Source organism: Anser brachyrhynchus, assembly GCF_964034855.1.
Source record: "Anser brachyrhynchus genome assembly, chromosome: Z".
Classification (NCBI taxonomy): Eukaryota; Metazoa; Chordata; class Aves; order Anseriformes; family Anatidae; genus Anser; species Anser brachyrhynchus.
This window is the reverse complement of record NC_137697.1, coordinates 24,447,925-24,470,766: the sequence shown is the minus strand read 5'-3', so window position 1 is coordinate 24,470,766 and position 22,842 is coordinate 24,447,925. Positions and strand designations below refer to the sequence as shown.

At 39.9% G+C, this 22,842-nt stretch overlaps 1 protein-coding gene across 13 annotated transcripts in view; it reads left to right on the top strand.

Annotated features, from left to right (window-relative positions):
• The window catches only part of GLIS3 (GLIS family zinc finger 3), a 191,938-nt gene that overhangs the window by 129,847 nt on the left and 39,249 nt on the right, over positions 1-22,842 (top strand). For all 13 annotated transcript variants that reach the window (XM_080574415.1, XM_080574425.1, XM_080574424.1 and 10 more), the window contains one exon: positions 17,758-17,899. In XM_080574415.1, coding sequence (XP_080430541.1) covers positions 17,758-17,899 — 142 coding nt within the window. The remainder of the gene's footprint in view (positions 1-17,757; positions 17,900-22,842) is intronic.

Below are 22,842 nucleotides of genomic sequence, written 5' to 3'. Positions count from 1 at the left end.
ACTCTTTCTGCTGAAAGGTCAGCCACTACTGGACGCTGTACGTAACTTAAAGCTGTCTGGGTGGATCTTGGGCCTGATCTGGAAGAAGTAAATGCTCCTAAATTGCTACTTAAAAATAACCTTCAGGTTGTCTTGCATTAATTTACATATTTTCCTGCTTTTTTTTCTTTTCTCATTTCATTTTTTGTAACACTTTTTCCATTTTCTTCCTTATTCTGTCTCCCAACTTTGTGGCTTTGATTCTTTAGGGTATGTAACCAAGCTGAACATCCGTAGGCAGCTGAGGTGCATATGCCATGGTAAGAGCCATCTCAGTACTTTCTTCTGCCCCAGATACTTCTATATTCTCTCCTCTGTCATCCTCTTTCTTTCCTTCATTTTTTCCATATGCAGAATTCAAGTAAACTGTTACTTTAGAAAGAATATTAGTATTTATTGCCAAGGCCTACTTAAAAGTTTGACATACTGTGTGTTTGCTAATCTTTATCTAGCTTGGACCTCATATTAATTCAGGACTTCATGAATCATTTACCTTTTCTTTTCCCCTCACATCAATAATTACCTAACAGCTTTCCAGCTTTTCAATCTTCTGTGCATTTTCAGGGCATAACAGGACCAAATACAAGAGCTTGCTGAGTTTTCAGGAAATTCTTTCCAAAAATAATAGCCTAAACTGGTTGTTCCCCAGAATCAATGACTGTTGTGATTTAGCACCAGCCAGAAGCTAAGTACCACACAGCCACTCACTCACTGTCCCCAGGTGGGATGGGGGACAGAATTGGAATGGTAAAAGTTCATAGGTTGAAATAAGGACAGTTTAGGAGGTAATGCAAAAGCTACATGTACAAGCAAAACAAATTGCTACTTCCCATCAGCTGGCAGATGTTCAGCCACTGCTAAACAGCCACAGCTCATCATGCATAATGGTTTCTTGGGAAGACAAATGTAATCACTCCAATCTTCCCCCACGACTTCCTTCTTCACACCAGGTTTTACTGCTGAGCATGATGCTGTACAGTATGGACTATCTTTATGGTCAGTCTGGGCCAGCTGTCCTGGCTGTGTCCCCTTCCAAGTTCTTGTGCGCCCCCAACCTCCTTGTGGGCAGGGCAGCACAAGAAGCAGAAAAGGCCTTGACTCTGTGTAAGAACTGCTCTGCAACAACTAAAACACCATTGTGTTATCGTTACGGTGTGTTGTCACCACTATTTTCATCAAAAATCCAAAATGCAGCATTGTGGGAGCCTCTACAAAGAAAATTCCAGCCAAAAACATGACAGTGATAAACACACAGTATTTCTGAAAGGAAAAGACAGAGAGGAGAAATTCATGTGTTGAAATGACTATTTAATTTCTTCTTTCAGATATACTTTAAAAACAGTGTCTGGCTTTATTGAATTGTGGAAAATCAGAAGGGGAGAGTAGGAAAACATAAGGTTGAGTGAGGCAGGTATTTGCTTCAGCTCATCTTTGTATTATTCTTCTTACAAAACACTAACACTATTTTATGAGTTCATAAAATCAGAGAACCGTTTATGCATTGATACTTTTTTTGCCAGTCTATAATTCTAGCTACAGTTGTTTCTGCTATAAATAGCATCTACACTAAGTTGGAAGTGAATCATTATGTCTATTGGACCCTATATTTCTTATTTATAGAACAGCTTTAATAAGTAAGGCTACAGTATAGAGCTTTGCTCTGCTATCACAACAATGCTGAGTAATTTTGTTCCTTGAGATACGCAGTAACATCTCTAACTAGTCAAAAAAATTACACAAACTTTATTTTATTACACAAACAAACTACTTGACACAAACTTTACTTTCAGCTGGTTTCACAAACAAACTACTTGACACAAACTTTACTTTCAGCTGGTCTCACTTTGTGTTTTCAGCAAACAGCAATTTCTTTCATCTGTGCACTGATGATGCTGTATTTGAAAATACATATCCATAGTTCTTTTAGTTGGTAAGTCTTTTTACTGAAGTTAGTGAAAATGAAATTCTGCAGCATAATCATTAACAAAATTCAGAGCCTGTACTATTAGCTATGCAGTGAATAAAAAACAATATAGAAGGCAAATATTTTTTATGCTGTTCACAAAGACTTATTTGTTTTAAGAGCTAAGACCCTCACAAGTCTTAAATGTGTTCTACAAGTATAGGAATATTATCTTATTCGTACAAGTGTACCATGAAGAACAGTTCACTGTTTCTGCAGCTCTCTTCCTAAATAAAGAAAATCCCTAATTCACTTTTAAGTATTGCAGTTCATGTCCCACTTGAATGGAACAGACCCTCCACTGACTTAGTGTAGATCTTATCATGAGCATTTGCAATGTCTAAAGCTTTTTGAAGGTTTTCTCTTCAAACAAGTGCATTTGCAGACAGACAGGATAGTTTTTTTTTTTTTAAAAAAAAAAAAAAGGTCAAAAGGATTGCTTTGATTTCTTACAGCTGTTTGGCAAGGACAAGATTAGTTTGATAGCATCTATCTTAGCATCTGAACGGTGTACACTCTTGCTTTTAGTTATAGTTTTCATTTTATCCATATTTATACCAGTGGACAACAATTGTCATGTATAAGTTCTTTAAGTCAGCATGTGGTGCCAAATATATATATATATTAAAGATTGTTTCCATTTTATTAAAAGATATTTTAATAGGTAAGGATACAACTGTTTCACTCTTTGTGGGAAAAAAAAAAATGGAATAGATAATTTGAACAGCCCAGATAAACAAGACCAGCTAAAGAGAATGTAAAATCTCTCTGGGCTTTTCACTGTGGGCCTTGAACTGAAGACAGTTATTACCAAATACTGTCACCTTTCACCTGATCAATTATTTAATTTTTCACAGTTTTAACAGTGCCTAGAATGTGTTTGTGATCTTTTTTCATAAATCAGTTATGGATCATACATGTTATACAGAAACGCTCTGATACAGTGCATGCTTAACTGGCAATTGCCTCTGAAAGATGTCGTGACTCCTGGAAAAACCTGCTCATTCAAAGGGGTCTTGCAGCCACCATGCATAGATTCGGCTCACCAGATAGGTTAATACCTCAGCAGATCCATAGCATGATAAGTGATACTCCTTGGTCTTCTACTGGGTTTTTCAGTACCATACAGAGGAGCTGTGCAGCTAAAGCATGCAGTGTCATTCAACTATATATTTTTCTCCTTATTTATTTATTTGATATTTACTTAGTCTTATTCTAACAGAACAGTTCCTCATGCGTATATTTTCTGGACTTTCTCCATGATAGAATTTTGCATTGTCTCTGCCAGAAAGTGAATATCACAAATTCATAACTTTGTGAAAGGCAGGCCAAAGGACATTTGTGAAAGTTGTTTATTCTTGGTGGAGATTTTTTTTGAATTGCACAAGAGACAGAGATCTGTGCACAGACTTGCACTTCCAGCTTGGTTCATTTCTACCTGATAAAATTCCTTTTTGACACGTATTGGTCAGTTGTGTAATGCTGGTTGAACTGTAGGTTTTAGAGAGCTGTCAAAATATTCTCTCAATGAAGGTTTTCTACAAGATTTCCTCCCATGATATCTAGTAGGAAGGAGATCTTGTCAGGTGTTATGCTGAGAAAGGGAACAGGCAATCAGGGTTTCCTTAATCCTGCTACTGTTCATGCATGATTTCTTGCATTTTTCATTTATCGCTCTCTCAAAAATAGATCAGCTAGTAATAGCTGGAAAAATTCAGAATTCTTTTCCTACTTACAATAAAGAAAAAAGGTTCTACACTGCACTTCTCAGATGAAGAGGCAGGCTGTATTATACCTCAGCTGTATCCACTCCTAATTTGGGTTGTAGTAGAGGCTAGCAGAGTAGATAAGTCCACTCTAGGTGTGCAGCGTGTTGGAAGTAAGGAAATAGAGACATAGATCATCTGGCCAAAGCAATTGCTGGAACTGCCTTGCAGAGTGGCCTGACCGAGGTCCCATCTGAAATGGGAGTGCTTTACAGAGGCACCTATGCACAGCTAGTGATGATCCTGCAGGTGTTGTTGTTCTGCCACTGTGCAAGCCTCACGTTGGTGAAAAGGGAGTATAAAATCTCCACCTTCATGGGCATGTCTCAATGACATAATTTTTCTGAGGCTTGGTCATTTTATATCCCTTTCTAGCAGTTCACCTCTTCTTATTCTCTCTTAGAGCCTTTTTGGTATAACACATATAAACCTGTACATCTTACAGCAAATGCTTCAGTCCCTCAGAAAAAAAGTACAGTGTTCCTGCTTACTACAGTGCTGCATGCTACTTGCCTGTTCATTGTTTAAATTGTTTTACAGTAGAAGCAGGCTTTTTTTTATTGTGACTACATGTTGATTTTACTGCACTTTACTACACATCATTGAAACTAATGATTTGTTTTAAAGTCTTGGAATAAAAAAAAATTCATGCCAGCAGTCAGATTTAGTGGCAAACAAAAATAGAAAACAATGTATTGTGATTTTTCTTTTGCTAGTATCTTTGTTTTATTTCATTTTGCAACACATTTCCTTTCATTCCATTTCCTTTTATTTGTCAATATTTAAACTTTTTTTTTGAACCAAGAAACACCGCTTAATGAATTCTTACAGAAAATAAATTCACTTCTTTTTTCTTTTCTCTTATTCAGAATGATTAATTGATAAGGAAAGAGGTAGCTAAGGAGGGTTAGAAGATACATCATTGGTATTTCAGCAGGCTATTAGGGCATTAAGCCAGTTACCAACAACTTTGTCTATTATGTGACTATATTAATCTGGTGAAACTGCTCTGTTTGTGAACACCTGCCTTCTGGAGAGCAAACAGCTTCTGTCCAGGACCTACAGTATGAGCCCAGTGCACTTCTGCACCTTTCAAGTTTCAGTTGCCCTTGTTCAAATTTTAAGTTCAAATTTCACTGTTAAAAGTGCAAAAGAGAGAGAATGGAGAGAAAGAGAAGCAAATGTATTTTCTTTCTTTCAGAGCAGTTGAACATAAGGATATTTTCCCTTATTTGTTCTCTATGAAGTCCATTTAAAAGATGTCATTAATGCAAAAAGAACTGCATTCATGGGCTAAGGGTCAGTGAGCAGTGCCCATGGCAACTAACAAACTATTCTGCAGAAAAAAAAAAAATGCAGTAAAGAGTAAGTGTTTTAATCCTCAACTTTAATCCCTTTACTTCCTGTTTTCAAAATGAAATATAAATCAGGCACCATAGAGTGCAGCAATTTTTGCTGAAAGGGGTGCTGGCAAAAAAAGGATTAGGAATGGTCAGCAGTGTTTAAGGAATTTAACTGCACAATTTGTTGGAAAACTTTTGATAACACAAGTGATCGGTTCTTTTGAGCATGGTGAGAACCAGGAAAACAGACCTTGAAAGCAAGGAGGGCTGGCTGTGGCCATTGCCCCAGGTGCTGCAGTAGGATAAGCAAGGCAGAACTTGCAAGGAGGATCTGTCCTGGGGATGGGCTTTGCCAGTGGTGTGTGGAGCTCTGCTCTTCAGGGAGCAGGAAACGTGGAAAACACCCAAATGTTCCTCACGGTGCTCTTGCAACTGGCAGTTGTTACAGTCACCAAATAAAAGAATGACAGAATGGTTAAGGTTGGAAGGGACCTGTGGAGGTCACGTGGTCGAACCCCCCTGCTCAAGCAGGGATAGCTAGAGCAGCTTCCCTCCAGCCATATCAAGGCAGCTTTTGCAGTTCTCCAAGGAGGAAGACTCCACAATGTCTCTGGGCAACCTGTTAGAGTGCTCCATCACCCACACAGTAAAGACGTGCTTCCTGATGTTCAAACGGAACCTTTTGTGTTCCAGTTTGTGCCCATTGTCTCTTCTCCTACCACTGGGCACCACTGAAAATAAGCCTGGCTCAGCCCTGTTTGCACCCTCCCTTGAGGTGTTCATACACATTGATAATATCCCCCTGAGCATTCTCTTCTACAGGCTGAAGAATCCTCACTCTCTCAGAGTAACGGGAGAGGTGCTTCAGTCCCTTCAGCATCTTGGTGGCCCTCCACTGGACTCTCTCCTGTATGCCTATGTTTGTCTTGTACGGGGGTGGCCAGAAATGGAAACATTATTGGTACTCCAGGTGTGACCTCATCAATGTCGAATAGAGGGAAAGATCACCTTTCTTGTGCAATGGTTTTCAGGATTAGCTGTTCCACCACCTTCCCAGAGACTGAGGTGAGGCTGACCAGCCTGTAGTTCTCAGGGCCCTCCTTGCCCTTCTTGAAGGTAGGAGTGACATTTGCTTTCCTGTAGTTTTCAGGCACTTCTCCCAGTTGCCACAATCAAGTAAAGATTATAGAGTGGCCTCTCATGTCATGGGTACATCCCATCAAGACACATGCAGTTGCAAATGTCAGCAGATTTGTGGTTTACTCTGATGTTAACATTTATTGTTTCACGTCATGATGTCTCCCTGCACCTGGTTCCTGCCTTGATTTTATAGTCCTGTGAGCTCTGGCAGTGTGATATGTTAGAAAGTACACCAGAAGAAGTGCTATCATCCTTGTTAAATTATACACATGCCAAAAAAAATCAAGATTGTCTCAAAACTCTTGCAACAGCTGTCAATGCACGCCCATAGCATTTGTTATTATTCAGGTTTCAGTTAGCCAGTCCAGCAGCAGCCCAAACACCCTTTAGGTCTTTAAGAGCATCCTCACTGACTGTCCTTCCAGGCTGGAATGTCCGTCCCTTCTGTGCAGATTTTGTGCTGCTGGAGATGGGTCCTGGCAGCTGCCCTGCACTGGCAGGTACCAGTTTTGGAGTCCTATCTACTACTGAAGCAATGGGTGGGCAAGATACTGGCTTCACTAGCAATCCTTGTGTGAGGAAAGCTTAAATCTTCCCGTTTGTTTCCTCCTCATGCTGCAGAGCTCTGCCCCATCTGCTGATGGTTGTTTACGAGGCTGCACAGTAAACTGAATAACGACTTTAACCAAACCAGCCAACCAAACAAACAAACAAAAACAACCAACCAAAGCCTCCCACAATAAATGGGAAGCTATAGGAGCTCTGAAATTCATCATCTAGCAAATAAACATACTAAATGTACAGCTCACAAATTCACAGACAGTAGATGAAACTGTACAGAGATGTCCTAAAGATTCTTTGGAAGAGTGAAAATCACATTCCTGAAGGCATAATAATTTGGATCTCTTAACAGTAAAGCTGCCAAAGTTTTTTTTCATTTCTAGTCTTGTTCTATAATCAAGTATTATTTCACACAGATGAGTGTTTCCTTTTAGGAAGTGGTGCACTCATGACCAATTTCCACGAAATCAAATATTTAAATCTGAAGCCAGTGGTACAATAAGTGATGTTGTAGAGTATTAAAGGGAATGTGAAATCTAAAAATCTTTGTTTGTATACACAAATAATTGCTGATATGCTATTTACAGATTTTCATGGTACTTTTTGGTAACCTGTGACAAGCATTTGTTTTAGCTGAAGCACCAGATGGATGGGTACTTATTTATTTTCCACTTTTTTCCAGTCCTGAAGTGGAAATTTGCCAAGCAGATCTGTTTTCAATAAGGGAAAGCAAATCATTCTGCAGTACAAGTGGGTTCCTTGTCAAGCTGCATTTACCTGGAAAAGCTATATCTCCAAATTAGTCTGACACAAAGTGGATCAGATTTTTTTCCTGCTGTTTGAATTTCATAGTTCAAGTCTAGAGTACTGTTCACATGAAAAACAACTACAAGCCTCTTATAACAGTGAGAAAAAGAGGATGAAATAGGAACGGTCATAGGTATCATGTAGGTAGCATTTTTAATAAGGTGGGTGCATTTTTTCGAGTTTGATACAATCTGGTATGGGACAAGGAAAGAGGTAACGTGTGTGTGTGTGTGTGTGTATACACATGCATTTCTGTGGATGCTTTCCAGTCCTATGACTAGAAGGAGAAATAAGGGAAAGCAAAATTTGTGAAAATGTGCACTTTTCCAAGACAGTAGATGGCACAACAAGGAGCATTGTTAGGAGCCTTCTACATTAAAAGGCAGTACTTGAAAACGCGTAGGGCAAAATGAACTTGAAAAATGTAGGACATCAGTATTCAACAGAATTATGACCAAGCAACCTTTTTTGTTTATTTCAGAAAATGGCCACTTACAATATTTCTCATTTAAACTGTACTTACTTTCCTTAAAGTAAGATTGCTGGTTTGATGTTTGTTTATTTATTTATTTATTTATTTATTTCAAGTTTCCTTTAGGATCTGTTCTATTTAGAGTTTTATTCCTTAGAATGGTGGTTTTGGTCTATATCAATTTAATAAGGAAATAAGTCAAACTATTTTCCGAATACCAATCAAAAGATAAGTTCTTGTCCTATGTATAACAAGGGTAAAATTCATTGTGGTGTCATCCATGTTAACATAACAGTGTTAGCTTCTTAGAAGACTTTAGTGTTTCTAAAATAGAATTTCTTGTTGCTTAAAGTTTCCCAAAGTTAACTAGCTGTGTAGGTTCCAGAACTTCTGATTTTTAATAAAAGAGGCTGAAAAACATTTGTGATATGTTTTCTTGATTTAAGGTAGGCAACAAAGATAAAAGCTATTATTGTCTCTGAAGTCAAATGTTTGCAGTAAAACTTTGAGTGGAGCAAAAGTAACTATTTCTCATATGGAACCTAACAGTTACACTGTCCATATAGGCTAGCTTAATTTCAGTTTTATTCTGTTTTCCTGGCATATGATTTAATTGAAACAGAATGCAAGAGCAGATAAAAATATTGTGCATACATATTGGAAAGCAGTGGTAGACAATTAGCAGAATTATATTATAGCTTTCTAGAAATCCTGCCCAGATAATTCACTGGAAACAGTTATTGAGGAATCCCTTCTGTCTACAGTGCCTCTTTGTTCCAAGGTGTCTGTAGCTTCCAGATGCAAGAACTAGCACACTTATTAAGTATGAACTTGTACTGTCTATCTTGTACTTGTACTGTCAACAAGTTTTAGAACTGTACAAGAAAGCATTGGACCTTGAAGCTGATCTGTGTGAATAAATAGATGGTCTAGCAAGGAGACCTATAATATGTGTTAACACTCTCACATTGCATGGCTTCATATTGAACTTGCACTTTTCCAGTGGTCACATCTGTGTGCTGTCACTGTCATGATACTAACAGGACATAATGTGGCTCTGAATGTGCAAGAAAATATTAATTTCTGGCTACTCCCTTAAAAAAGTTAGTAAAATATGTAGCTTGATGTAGACAGGTCATACTTTTCTCTTCAAATGCCAACTTAACATATGAACAACAAAAACACATGGAAGACTACTGGCTTGTTCCCTGCTTCACAAATACAGCGTAGTAAACTTAATACACAAACAGCTGAATAACAAAGATTCCTCCTTAGCTGTATAGTGAAAGCAAAAACACATTTATAAAACTTTAACACACTTTGTGTGGAGCAATTCCACTCAGTGAAACACAGCAATATTCAGAGTTGCGTGTGGGTTTTTTTGTTGTTGTTTTTGTTTTATAAATAGAGAAGACACAGATCTAACCTGCACTGAAAGAATAGACTGTAACCAATGTCTCCCTTAAGTATGGAAATGCAGTACTATGTGGACAGCATTACTAGAGTCCATTAAGCCCGCTTTCCCAAAAATAAAATTTAAACTTCTCTGATTTGATGATATAACTGGCATGTTTGAGTGACTAGAGGAGCCCAGTCTTTGCTGAAGATTTACTGGAGTTAATGTGAGTACATATGGGCAGGCTTTGATGTTAGTGAGATCCTATCTAATGTGGTTTGGAAACAAACTAATCATGTCTGAAAAATTCAAAACTACATCTCTTCTAACCAACAATGTTCATAAACAGATGTTTTCCTTGATGGCATCAGATTTCTATTGAACAGGAGTAATGCTGGAGAAATGAGCCAGGTTGTACAAAAGCATGCAGATATTAGATAAAACACAGACTGTTTAGAAAAATATAAAACAAGCGATCCTTTCTTTTAAGGAAACATTTTCTTTGGAAATATGTCATACATCAAACCAACAGCATGTCTCTGTTCTTGGACTCAAATATAATGACATTGAAAACTGAAGAATGTAGAAATCTTACTCCCTTCTAATTACTTCTGCTTGTATCATTTAATCTTGGGTAATTATTTAGTTATACCTAAAAATGCTAATATAACATTAGAATTTCAATCCAGTTTTCTGAAACTGATGAACATTAGTTGATTGTTGCAGGCATAAAACAATTGTAAATTATGACTGACAGTGGTTTGTTTTGTGTATTAGAAAAAATCACCACATTGTGATAATGGGAAAGGCTCAGATTTCCAAATATAAAACCTGTCAAGTCTTCCATGCAACTGAGCTATTAAAATTGAAAAATTATCATTTAGAACAAACATTTCACACAGGGAACTTAAAAGTGGGCTGAGCAGTTGATTGTTAACTTTGGGCTACGCTGCAGCACGCTGAAAATCTCTGTGCTCTGCATGGCAAAATTTTCAGTTACTGATTTCATCATTCAGCAAGATAACTTTGTAATGTTAGAGTTCTCCCAAACAGATTGGCAAGTTTTCAGTTCTGGTGTGATTGTACTGGTGCTCAGCTGAGTGATCAAGAGGGAAATGTATTGCAGCCATGATGACAGGATTTTTGTGCTGGGATATAATTTATACAGAAGTCAAGGAGAGCATCCACTGTCTTTTACAGCCAGTTAATAACTCTACCGTCTAGCTGCAAATGACATGCATTGTCTTTGGAAGACGGCAAGAAACAGACTGCAGCAGTTAGATCTGATCAACTATCTTTTCACCTTTATAGTTTTTTTAACTGAAGATAAATTTTTATGGCTGCATTGGATGGTCAGTTTCTTTGCTTGTTTTTGAGATTATCTGTCTTTTCATTGTTCTATGTTTCTTCAAGTAAGTCTGAAAACTCAGATTTCCCTGCCCTTGACAAAATGTAAAGCACTTATTTCAATTAAAGCTTTTTGTTAAAAGTTTCTATAAAAATAGGCAAAATTATTTGACAGAGACTTTTTTTTTAACCTGAACGTTTTTGTAGAAAAAAAAAAATGCCTTGATCAGTTGCAGTTGAATGAGACTCTGTTTTTTTTGCCATCTGTGTTGCTCCCCAAAAAGCTACAGCTTATGTCAGCTCTGTTAATCATCGAAACATTCAGGTTGGAAAAGATCTCTAAGATCATCTAGTCCAACCTTTAACCTAGCGCTGCCAAGTCCACCATTAAACCATGTCACTAAGCTCTAATCTACATGTTTTTGAAGACCTCCAGGGATGGTGACTCAACTGCTTTCCTGGGCAGCCTGTTCCAATGCTTTACAATCCTTTCAATAAAGACTTTTTTCATAATATCCAACCTAAACCTCCCCTGGCACAACTTAAGGCCATTTCCTCTTTTCTTATCACTTGGTGCTAGGGAGAAGAGACCGATACCCATCCTGCTATAGCCTTGTTTGAGGTAATTGCAGCATATGATAAGGTCTCCCCTGAGCCTCCTCTTCTCCAGACTAAACAACCCCAGTTCCCTCAGCCGCTCCTCAGAGGACTTGTGTTCTAGGCCCTTCACCAGCTACATAGCCCTTCTCTGGACATGCTCTAGCACCTCGCTGTCCTTCTTGTAGTGAGAGGCCCAAAACTAAACACAGTACTCGAGGTGCGGCCTCACCAGAGCCGAGTACAGGGGGACAATCACTTCCCTAGTCCTGCTGGCCACACTATTTCTGATATAAGCCAGGATGCTGCTGGCCTTCTTGGCCACCTGAGCACACTGCTGGCTCATATCCAGCCAGCTATCGACCGATACCCCCCAGGGCCATTTCTGCAAGGCAGCTTTCCAGACACTCTTTCCCTATCCTGTAGTGCTGCATGGGGTTGTTGCGCCCCAGATGCAGGACCAAGCACTTGGCCTTGTTGAACTCATACAGTTGGCCGTGGCCATTGATCCAGCCTATCCAGATCCCTCTAGAGCTCTCCTACCCTCAAGCAGATCAACCCTTGTGTCTAATGGAACAGGCTGATTCTTACAGGGGAAATATCTACAAAAACATTGATCAGATGCTGAGCTTTAGATGACAGAGGAAGGAGGAGCCAGCATTCACAGCATTGTCACTGTTTCTCTCAAGAGAAAATAGTAATGGTGTGGAATGGATTTTCCCAGAAGTTGTGTCTAGTTTGGGAAGCAGCTGTGATTCTGGTAAAGCAATACTTACGCATTTATGGTCCTGCTCTGCTAAGCAGGAGAGTAGAGAAGAGCTCCTCTACCCCTTGCTCCCTACCCTTTCTGATGCTGCAAAAGTAATTACTCCTCAATAGCAATGCACATACATACCACGTGCAGTGAAGGAAGGTGAAGTTATTCCCAGCAGCTTTTATCCAGTGAGGGTTATAAGACTTATGGTAGTACATTAAGTGGCAATTTGAGTAATCAGTATGTGTTTGCAGTTGTACAAATCAGTGTAATACTCTTCAAAAGTCAGATTACAGCTGTCTCCTAGTGTTTGTTTCATTGGTTTTGTTTGGTTTTGTTGTTGATCCTGGTTTTTGTTTGCTTTTATAAGCATTAACATTGATTGTTGGGCAAGCCAGAAAAATTATGTCACCGCAGGTTATCGTGATAGATTTATTCCCAGTGTCAAAGAGTTTGCAAATGCAAAGCAAATTTCCTGAACATTGCAAAATAGGAAAATGCATGTAATACACTTACACCCAGTTGGCTGTCACTGCTATGTAATGCTTCTAACTAGTGTATGAGTACTCAGCTCACATTTCCTTGCTCTGCTCACTGCTTCATCCATGAGTGCTATCCAATCATTTAAAAATTTATCATTTTCTTGCTCACAGAAAAAAATGAGGTAAACAAGCAACTTCACACAGGTGACCTCTGTAAATTTGTATTCTGTGTGATAGAATCCTGATTTTTAATAAAGTCAGATATTTTCATACGTCTTCATACTAGATTGCATAGAAATTTAAAGTTGTGTAAAGCCTATGAAAAATATTATTAATAAGAATTTGGATCTGGATATATTTGTCATTTAATTTCATATGCACCACATTTCATGAAAAAGCCATGTTACTCATATGAGCAGTAATAACATAATAAATAATGGACAATTGACATCAGAAAACCCTAAATGCTATTCTAGAAGAAACATTTGGATGTACAGTGGATTGTAAGTATGGATAATAAATGAAGTGTTCAGCAGCTTTCTCCCTTTCTCTCCTTCTCCCTTTCTCTCTTTCTCCCTTTCTCTCCTCCCTTCCATCACCATTCTTCCACCCCTGCTGCCCAGTATAATTTAGATTAGTTCCAACATAACAAATATACCTCACAAAGTTAATTTACCTTCAAGTTTAATGATGACTCACACCATTTTTAACAGAAAGAAGAACATGCAGCATGCACATATGCATATAATCTCTGTGTTACAGTCCCCACACCTCTGGTGCTTATGATGTGTAAGAACAACTTTCCATTCTCTTGCAACAGTTTTATGCTTCTGCATGTCATCAGAAGTCATTTGAATGAGTATCAGCATCTTGTAGCATAGTAATGGGTCTTTCTGCATTGAGAATCATTCCCTTTTACTCTTGTTTCTTCATTTCTAAATGTAGGATGGACAGAAATTCCTCTTGTTGTTTTCCTTCCTCCCCTTAGGAGTTTGCTACAGGTGCTGAGTTACATTCACAGAATCACAGAATCATCTAGGTTGGAAAAGACCTCCAAGATCACCCAGTCCAACCTCTGACCTAACACTAACAAGTCCTCCACTAAACCATATCACTAAGCTCAACATCTAAATGTCTCTTAAAGACCTCCACTTCCCTGGACAGCCTATTCCAATGCCTAACAACCCTTTCAGTAAAGAAGTTCTTCCTAACATCCAACCTAAACCTCCCCTGGCACAACTTTAGCCCATTCCCCCTTGTCCCGCCAGCAGGCACGTGGCAGAATAGACCAACCCCTACCTCGCTACAGCCTCCTTTAAGGTACCTGTAGAGAGTGATAAGGTCGCCCCTGAGCCTCCTCTTCTCCAGGCTGAACAACCCCAGCTCCCTCAGCCGCTCCTCATAAGACTTGTTCTCCAGACCCCTCACTAGCCTCAGCACCCTCCTCTGGACTCTCTCGAGCACCTCAATGTCCTTCTTGTAGCAAGGAGCTCAAAACTGAACACAGTACTCGAGGTGCGGCCTCACCAGAGCCGAGTACAGGGGGACAATCACTTCCCTAGACCTGCTGGCCACACTGCTTCTTATACAAGCTAGGATGCTGTTGGCCTTCTTGGCCACCTGAGCACACTGCTGGCTCATATTCAGCTGACTATGAACCAGTACTCCCAGGTCCTTCTCTGCCAGGCAGCTTTCCAGCCACTCATCTCCCAGCCTGTAGCGCTGCTTGGGGTTGTTACGCACCAGGTGCAGGACCAAACAATTGGCCTTGTTGAACTTCATACAGCTGACCTCAGCCCATTGGTCCAGCCTATCCAGATCCTCCTGCAGAGCCTTCCTACCTTCGAGCAGATCGACACATGCACCTAACTTGGTGTCGTCTGCAAACTTACTGAGGGTGCACTCAATCCCCTCATCCAGATCATCAATAAAGATATTAAAGAGGACTGGCCCCAGTACTGAGCCCTGGGGGACTCCACTAGTGACCGGCCTCCAACTGGATTTGGCTCTATTCACCACAACTCTTTGGGCCCGGCTATCCAGCCAGTTTTTAACCCAATGAAGCGTACACCAGTCCAAGCCATGAGCAGCCAGTTTTTTGAGGAGAATGTTGTGCGAAACAGTGTCAAAAGCCTTACTGAAATCAAGGTAGACCACATCCACAGCCCTCCCCTCATCCACTAAGCGCGTCACTCTGTCATAGAAGGAGATCAGGTTCGTCAAGCAGGACCTGCCCTTCATAAACCCATGCTGACTGGGCCTGATCGCCTGGTTGCCCTGTAAGTGTCGCGTGATGACACTCAAGATAATCTGCTCCATGAGCTTCCCTGGCACTGAGATCAAACTAACAGGCCTATAGTTCCCTGGGTCTACCCTCCGACCCTTCTTGTAGATGGGCGTCACATTTGCTAGCCGCCAGTCGACTGGGACCTCCTCTGATAGCCAGGGCTGCCGATAAATGATGGAAAGCAGCTTGGCCAGCTCCTCCACCTGTTCCCTCAGCACCCTCAGGTGGATCCCATCTGGCCCCATCAACTTGTGTACATCCAAGTGCTGTAGCAGGTCGCCAACTATTTCCTCATGGATAGTGAGGGCCACATTCTGCTCCCCATCCCCTTCCACCAGCTCAGGGGACTGGGTATCCAGAGAACAACTGGTTTTGCCGCTAAAGACTGAGGCAAAGAAGGCATTAAGCACCTCAGTTTTTTCCTCATCCCTTGTAACTAAGTTTCCCCCCGCATCCAGTAAAGGATGGAGATTCTCCTTAGTCCTCCTTTTGCTGTTGATGTATTTGTAAAAACATTTTCTGTTATCTTTAACAGTAGTAGCCAGATTTAGCTCCAGATGAGCTTTGGCCCTTCTAATTTTGTCCCTGCACAGCCTCAAAACAGCCTTATAGTCCTCGTGGGTGGCCCGCCTTCTTTTCCAAAGATTACAAACCCTCTTTTTTCTCCTAAACTAGAGCCACATCTCTCTGTTCAGCCAGGCCGGTCTTCTTCCACGCCGGCTCATCTTTGGGCACATGGGAACAGACCGCTCCTGAGCCATTAAGATTTCCTTCATAAAGAGTGCCCAGCCTTCCTGGACTCCTCTGCCCTTCAGAACCACCTCCCGAGGGACTCTGCCAACCAGTGTCCTGAACAACTCAAAGTCTGCCCTCCGGAAGTCTAAGCAGTTTTACTGGTCCCCTTCCTGGGTTCGCCAAGAATAGAGAACTCTACCATTTCGTGGTCACTCTGCCCAAGACAGCTCCCGACCACATCTCCCACCAGTCCGTCACTGTTTGTGAACAGAAGGTCTAGTGGGGCACCTCCCCTGGTAGGCTCTCTAACCAGCTGCGTCAGGAAGCTATCTTCCACGCTCTCCAGAAACCTCCTACACTGCTTTCTCTGGGCTGTGTTGTGCTTCCAGGATATGTCTAGGAAGTTGAAGTCCCCCACGAGAACAAGCGCTGACGATTTTGCAACTTCTGCCAGCTGCCTGTAAAACTCCTCATCCGTCTCCTCATCCTGGTTCAGCGGTCTATAACAGACCCCCACCAGGATGCTTGCCTTGTTGGCCTTCCCGCTGATCCTAACCCACAGAGACTCAACCTTATCATTCCCAGCCTCAAGTTCCACAACATCAAAACACTCTCTAATACAGAGAGCCACACCACCACCCCTGCCTGTCCCTTCTGAAGAGCCTATAGCCAGACATTGCAGCACTCCAGTCATGAGAGTGGTCCCACCACGTTTCCGTGATGGCAACCAAGTCATAGCCTGCCTGCTGCACAAAATTCCAGTTATTTTTACCTGCTCAATTTTCATGGCACCAAAGGGAAGAAATATCCTGTTTTATCTGTAGAGTTTTATCTTGGGAGTCTGATGCATGAGTACACGAAGTCCTCCAGCACTAAGTGGGGTTTCTGTCCATCATGCTGCTTTGCTAAGAATTCTCTGTTCATCATCATGGGTGGCAAGACAAGATATCTATCTGCATCTCATGCACTGCAGTGCCCCACTTGCATATATTCACAGATCCTGCTTTTTCATACTTCTAAATGTATACACTAGCTTATGAACTGAGACAGCTGTAAGGAACAGGCAAAATTTTTATATATGTGACTTTAACATGAGGCAGGGTGTTGAGACATGCATCAGTGCCAGCAGCCTGCAGCAGCATCCATCTGCCAGAAACTTCAGGCTGCAGTTTTGCATAACAGCTAGAACAGCTCCACAGCAGACCACTGCAGCACGTCTCCTTTTTTCTTTTGTTTTAAATAGTATTGTAGCCTAAGGGTGAGCCCATTCATCCATTTTTATTCAAAGGAAAACTCTGCCTGTTAATTTATTTGTTAATTGCTTGCAGAATGACTTTTTTGCCAGACCGGAAAGATAAACGGACTTGTTCATTGTGGCTAAAGTACTGTGCAAGTGACTGGGATGTGTGGCACTGTGTGAGCTGGTCAACTGCCCCTTTTGACAGTACTCATTTTCAGATCGGCTCAGCCATGTTATAAAACAAATGTGATTCTAGTCAGGTTAACAACTTGGTCTCGTGACAGCTTTGGTCCATATAAGGTGGTGCTACTTCCATCCTGATCATCCTGAGTCATATCACTGCTCGCTGCTCATTCACAGTCCCTTATTTTCACTGCCACTGCCAGAGATGCTTTTCTCATCCTTCAGTGAGCTAGTTAAGGACACCAAACCAGCAGGAAAATGTCTGTATTTTTTATAGTACTACTCTGCTGATATAAGAAATTGCAGACATTTGATAAGTCTCCATTATCCATGAATTGGGCAATTCTATTTTTTGCAGTGTATGGCAAGAGAGCACATGTAAGTTCATCTGTCCAAGGTCCTACCTGTACAAGTAGCCCTTTTCCTGAGTCCAGTTTTATTAAGCATGAAGAAGTTTCCTTCCCCAGATTTGAGAAATACCTACTGTAGTGGAAAGATATTTACCATGATGTAAAAGAGAAGGATTCTTCATATGGTCAATTCCTTTATCTAACTCCTCAACATTTCTTCATTACATTTTTTCAGTGTCTTAGGGTATTTTGTGTTTTGTTTCCTTTTTTTGTTTGTTTATCTCTTGTGTTTCAGTTGCGATCAAGCTCGGACCTTGGCCAGGACATCCTGAACGACTGCCTCACAATCCAGCCCCTCCAGCCAGCCCCATCACCACATGATATTACGGATAACACCATGGGACACTCCCCAGGGCCTACACATGATATTTACTCAGGTATAGAAAAAGACAGAAAAACAGCCTGCTGTAATATTGCTTGCCTAGGATTATGGATGATTTTGTAAAGTATTCTAAATTTCATATCTATCATATGAGAATAACAGAATCCACAAAATAATCTGGAAAGATTTTAAACAGATTTTTTTTGAAGGGAAGGGGTAAAAATTATTTTGTCCATGAAAAAGACCTACCACAATCAAGAAAAAAATAATTCTCTATAGGTGTTTGACTTCTTCTAGTAATTCACTTCTACAAGCGATTTCTACTTGTAGACATCTTGAATTCATTAACCTTCATTTAGTTTTAAGGAGGGTATTATTCCTGTTCATTACTCTTGTATCGCGTATCAATTTTCTAATAGATCTATATCAGTGAACTTAAATGCTGCATTATAAACTTTCATATTATGATTATAAATACAACAATAAACACATTTGTGCCATAAATGTGATAATCCTATTTTTATTGTTTCAGTTAAATACTTGAGATTTTCATATTAATATATCTAACTCTGTAATACCTGGCTAATTGTGCAATAGCTATTCATGTTTCAGCTAAATATAAAACATTTGGGAAATTATGAGTGAAAATATATCTCAAACCTCAAGACAGGGCAGGATGTTTACATTTTTATGGAGTATTGTAGTAGCTGTGAAGACGTGTTTTTAACTGTTGGACAGAATGCATTACATCGTCCATTTCACACTGCGATTTGCCCTGAAGCAAGCAAATGATGTTACTATAGCTTCTCAAGTGCATGATTTTCTTTATAAGTTGGAAATTAAAATTTGATTGGGAAATGTACAAAAGGTTTTGCAATGAGATTCTAACTATATTTTAAATAATGTCTTATACTCCGATACCATGAAATTTCCACCTAAATACTTTCATACCTGTGACTTGAGAGATGCTTTACTTAAATACCATTTATTTTTGTGGGTTACCCCCACTTCCACCCCCAATGAAATAATACAGAGCTAGGTGCCCTACACATGTAATAAGTAAATCCTTTCCCAAAGGATTTTCTATCTAAGGTAATGATAGGCAGTAGATAGATTCAACAGGCAGGTAGAGAATAGAGGATTTATACAGGAAAAATGAAAGGATTTTATAAATTGTTCCAGTGTGGGAGTTCCCCAACCATTAGGCACAGTGTGGGAGATTTCTAAGGGACATGTAGTCTGTTAAAGCCAATAGCATTGTCATTGGATAGCAGCTAAAGCTCAGTACTGGAAGAAAAGAAGAATGTAAAAGAACAACTGAGACATGAATGGTCATTACAATGAAAAACAGAGTTGTATTTGATAAATAAGGAATGCAAAAGAGGAGGTGATGCATAGTGACCAACAATTGAGAGGATCTCTATTGTATGTATGGCATATGTATTCAGAATTCTTAATATGTGTAATATACTACCAGGTAGGACCATACACAAATTACAGTGGATGGAAAACTGTTAATGTTATTTTTATACCTATTTTAATGAAGATATTTTCTTTCTCATCAGACTCCTTCTATTCTCTAGTTTTACTTCTGAGTTTATACTTTTTATTTTGAGAGAGCTGAATATTTTTTTCAAAAATTGGAATGATGATCGAGTTTACATTGTGAAGGAGAGAACATTCACTGATGAATTGGCATAAACAGAGTAAGCAACAAAGCAGATGCACTGTTTCTAGTTCTGTTCTTCAAGATGAGACGGAACTTGGGAAACTGTAGTCCTCTGAAACAAAGAATCTGTTGTGAAAATTGAGGATATGATGTAAAGACTCCATGGCAGGAAGAACCTTAAATCCCAATCCAGACCCTACTTCATTGCTTCAGGGATTTCACCATTTCTTAATCACAGATAACTATGAAAGTTTCCAGTATGTTCACCTTTCTCAACTAATGATCAGTCCAAGTCCCCATCATTGCAAGGACGAGGCAACAAGGCTACTAAATGTTTGTCATGAACAACTCAGAGATCAAAGAATGCTCAAAAATTACAACCACAAGACATTCCTTATTTATATTGTAGTCAGCTTTGGGAATAGCAACTGGGAGGCTTTTAGCAAAGGACCATTTTAACATTTTTATCAGTGGTCTATAAATTAACTGTAAGTTAACTCTGATATTTTAATTGACTCAGTTAGTAATTATCTGATGGCTTGTTAATTTTCCTTCTGGTTTTCTAAGCTGTTAAGTAGAGAAAAAGAATCTTAGTAAACAGTGTGGTGTCTCAGTACAATATTTATTTGTGAAGGATCTTTATCACAAAACCACTATGTGTTCTAAGTGTTTACTTTTCTAAGTATTTAAGGTAAGTTGTCCCAAAAGAAATTGATTGAACAGGTCTCCAAATTACAAGACTGGATTGGTGTACCAGGTGCTTCCCTAGACTTGTTTGCTTCTTCTACCCAAGTATATTGAGTAGGTGGTCTAAATTCTCCAGCTCTCTGGGTGCCTCCTATACTTGGGTGCTTTCTGTATCTCTGATCTATCTGCAGAACATCTGGAGAATGATTCAGAGACCTTCAGTGCAGATGGTCCATCCACTGGACCTACTTTGGAGACAGGTTTATCTTGTACTGTAATTTTGACTTCTGCTCTCTTCCTTAATGCACAGTAGCTGCTTAAGTCCTATGCATGCTGGAATCTTCAGATTTCCAGATGAGCTGGGCAGGTTTATTAGAGCACAGGAGGCATGTTTTACATTTGCTGGGCTTACCACATAAGGATCAGTACAGCACATGCACAAATTTCTGTCCAGAAAATCACGTAGAGAAGTATGTGCTCCCTAGGGTAGGAAAAAGGGAGGAATATATGGAAGGGATGTTCCGAAGTGCAAAAAGTATTTCAGATTCTTCCTTCTGTGCATTACCAAATTCCTCATTCACAAGGACAGCATAAATGTTCCTAGAAGAACTAGAAAGTTAAATACAGTAATTAAAAAAGCCAATCTTGCAAATGAATAAGTATGTAGTTTTAATTGGCTCTGAGCTATGAAATGAAATCTTCACACTGTTATTCTTGTATGGTCTGATTCTCAGACCTCCAAATTCATGGTGGCAGTGGTAAGAGGAGGGGTGTTTTGGGGGTAGAAATTGACAGAGTGCTGATTTGGTAGTACTAAATCCAAGCTCGTAAATTATACCATTGTTGATAATTTGCAAAGGGAAGTGTGATTATTCTTGTTTTAAAAATGTTCCATGAAATTATAGGTTTCTGGCTCCATAGAAAATAAAAATAAAAAATTAAGCTTTGGATTCTGAAACTTTTTAAGTGATACTTTTCTGAGATTTTTTAAAGGAACCTTATTCAGAATCTACTTCTTCTATCCTATCCACCTAATTTGATCCTATATATTATGAGAATTCATGTGAGTTTAGCTTCTCATAAAGAAAATATCTTTGCAGAGGTATTCTCATGGAAATTACTTATGGTTTGTTAAATTAGTTTCTGATGAGACTCCAGAAACGAAAACTTGACCCCTCCTTCTCTGTGGCTGTAATTGATTGATCTTTGTGGGTATAATCCAGTCCAAGGCTCATAGTCAGGATGAATGCATCTTTAAATTATGATGCAGCTTGAGCTATGTAAGACACACAGAGGAACAGCAGCCACAAATCTTTGTGGTTTTGTGGTGGGTTTTTTTATTTGTTTTTTTTTTTTTGGTTTTGGAATATCTGAATCTTTTTGAAATGACTCTAAATGGGTTAATTTATCTTGCATTGTTAAAGAGAAAACACTTGTTGTGGGAACCCTTTTCATTAATTAATACTTAATCTTAATTTTGCATCTTTCTGTGTGGACCTGGCTAGTGGTATACTTAAGTTAGCAGTAATGCTTGTGGCTGTGAACATTTGTTCATTTTCATACCATTCAAATCAGGTGTTTACTGGGATCAGGCACTGAAAAGGCATTCCTTTGTGTACATATTTCCTGCCAACACTTTGAGCAAGCAACACACATTTAACACCTAAAGCACTAGAAAAGCTTGCCACTTACAGGGGTCCCAAGAAAAAGTGATCAAGTTATCTAGCAGCTTCTTAAATAGCATCAAGACTTTTCTGTCAGTGTCTTAAGACCAGCTCTATTAGGGAAATGACCTGTCACTGATAATATTTGTTGACTGCCATAAGTCTGCAGACTGCCAATAGCTGACAGTGTTTTCCTTCAATTCATATTTACCAGATTAAAGTAGTAGGGTGGACCAACGCCATGTCCACACTAGGAAGTTTTAATAACAGCATTTCCACTGGGACACAGCTGCCAGCATCATGATTTCACTTCACTGGGTGCCCACAGAGGTGCTTTTGCTGGCACGGTACCTGTATGCAGCAGCAACAGGCAGCACCACCAGAAGGCATGTTGAGATGTCTGTGGGCATTGTGTAGTCTCCCACACCATCATTCATGGTGCTGCTCTTGGGAACTTCATTACAAGGTGCTGTGGGAGCCCAGGAATGCTCTTCTCTCATGCTGCAATCATTTAACTTACCTTGTGTTGAAGAGTGTATTTTTGCAGATAAAATGTATGCTTTTTCTTCCATGAATGTCCTACCTGCTCCTTTGGTCTCTGACATAGTTAGCTCTTATTTTACACTCCATACTGTTTGATCTTCAGAAACAGAAACAAATGCAGAGGACTTCTTGGGAAACATAGCCAAAAGTTACTACTGTAGTAGATAGGCTATGATGGATGTTGCAGGGGGCATTGGGTTGCTCTGTTTCAGAGAAAGCAGCTTTTGCAGATGGCAGGTGGTTGTCCATTCCTGGCTGCAGGTAGACTTTTCCCAGGGGCAGAGTCACCAAATCTCTGGCAGTGCTGAAGGAACCTGTGTTAGCAGTGCAGCCTGGACTAGCTAGAAACATGCAATCACAACTTAGAAAGTACCTGCCTGAAATCCTCACCTTCAGCTAGGGCAGGGAAGAACAACTGCCACCTTAGGCTGGAAA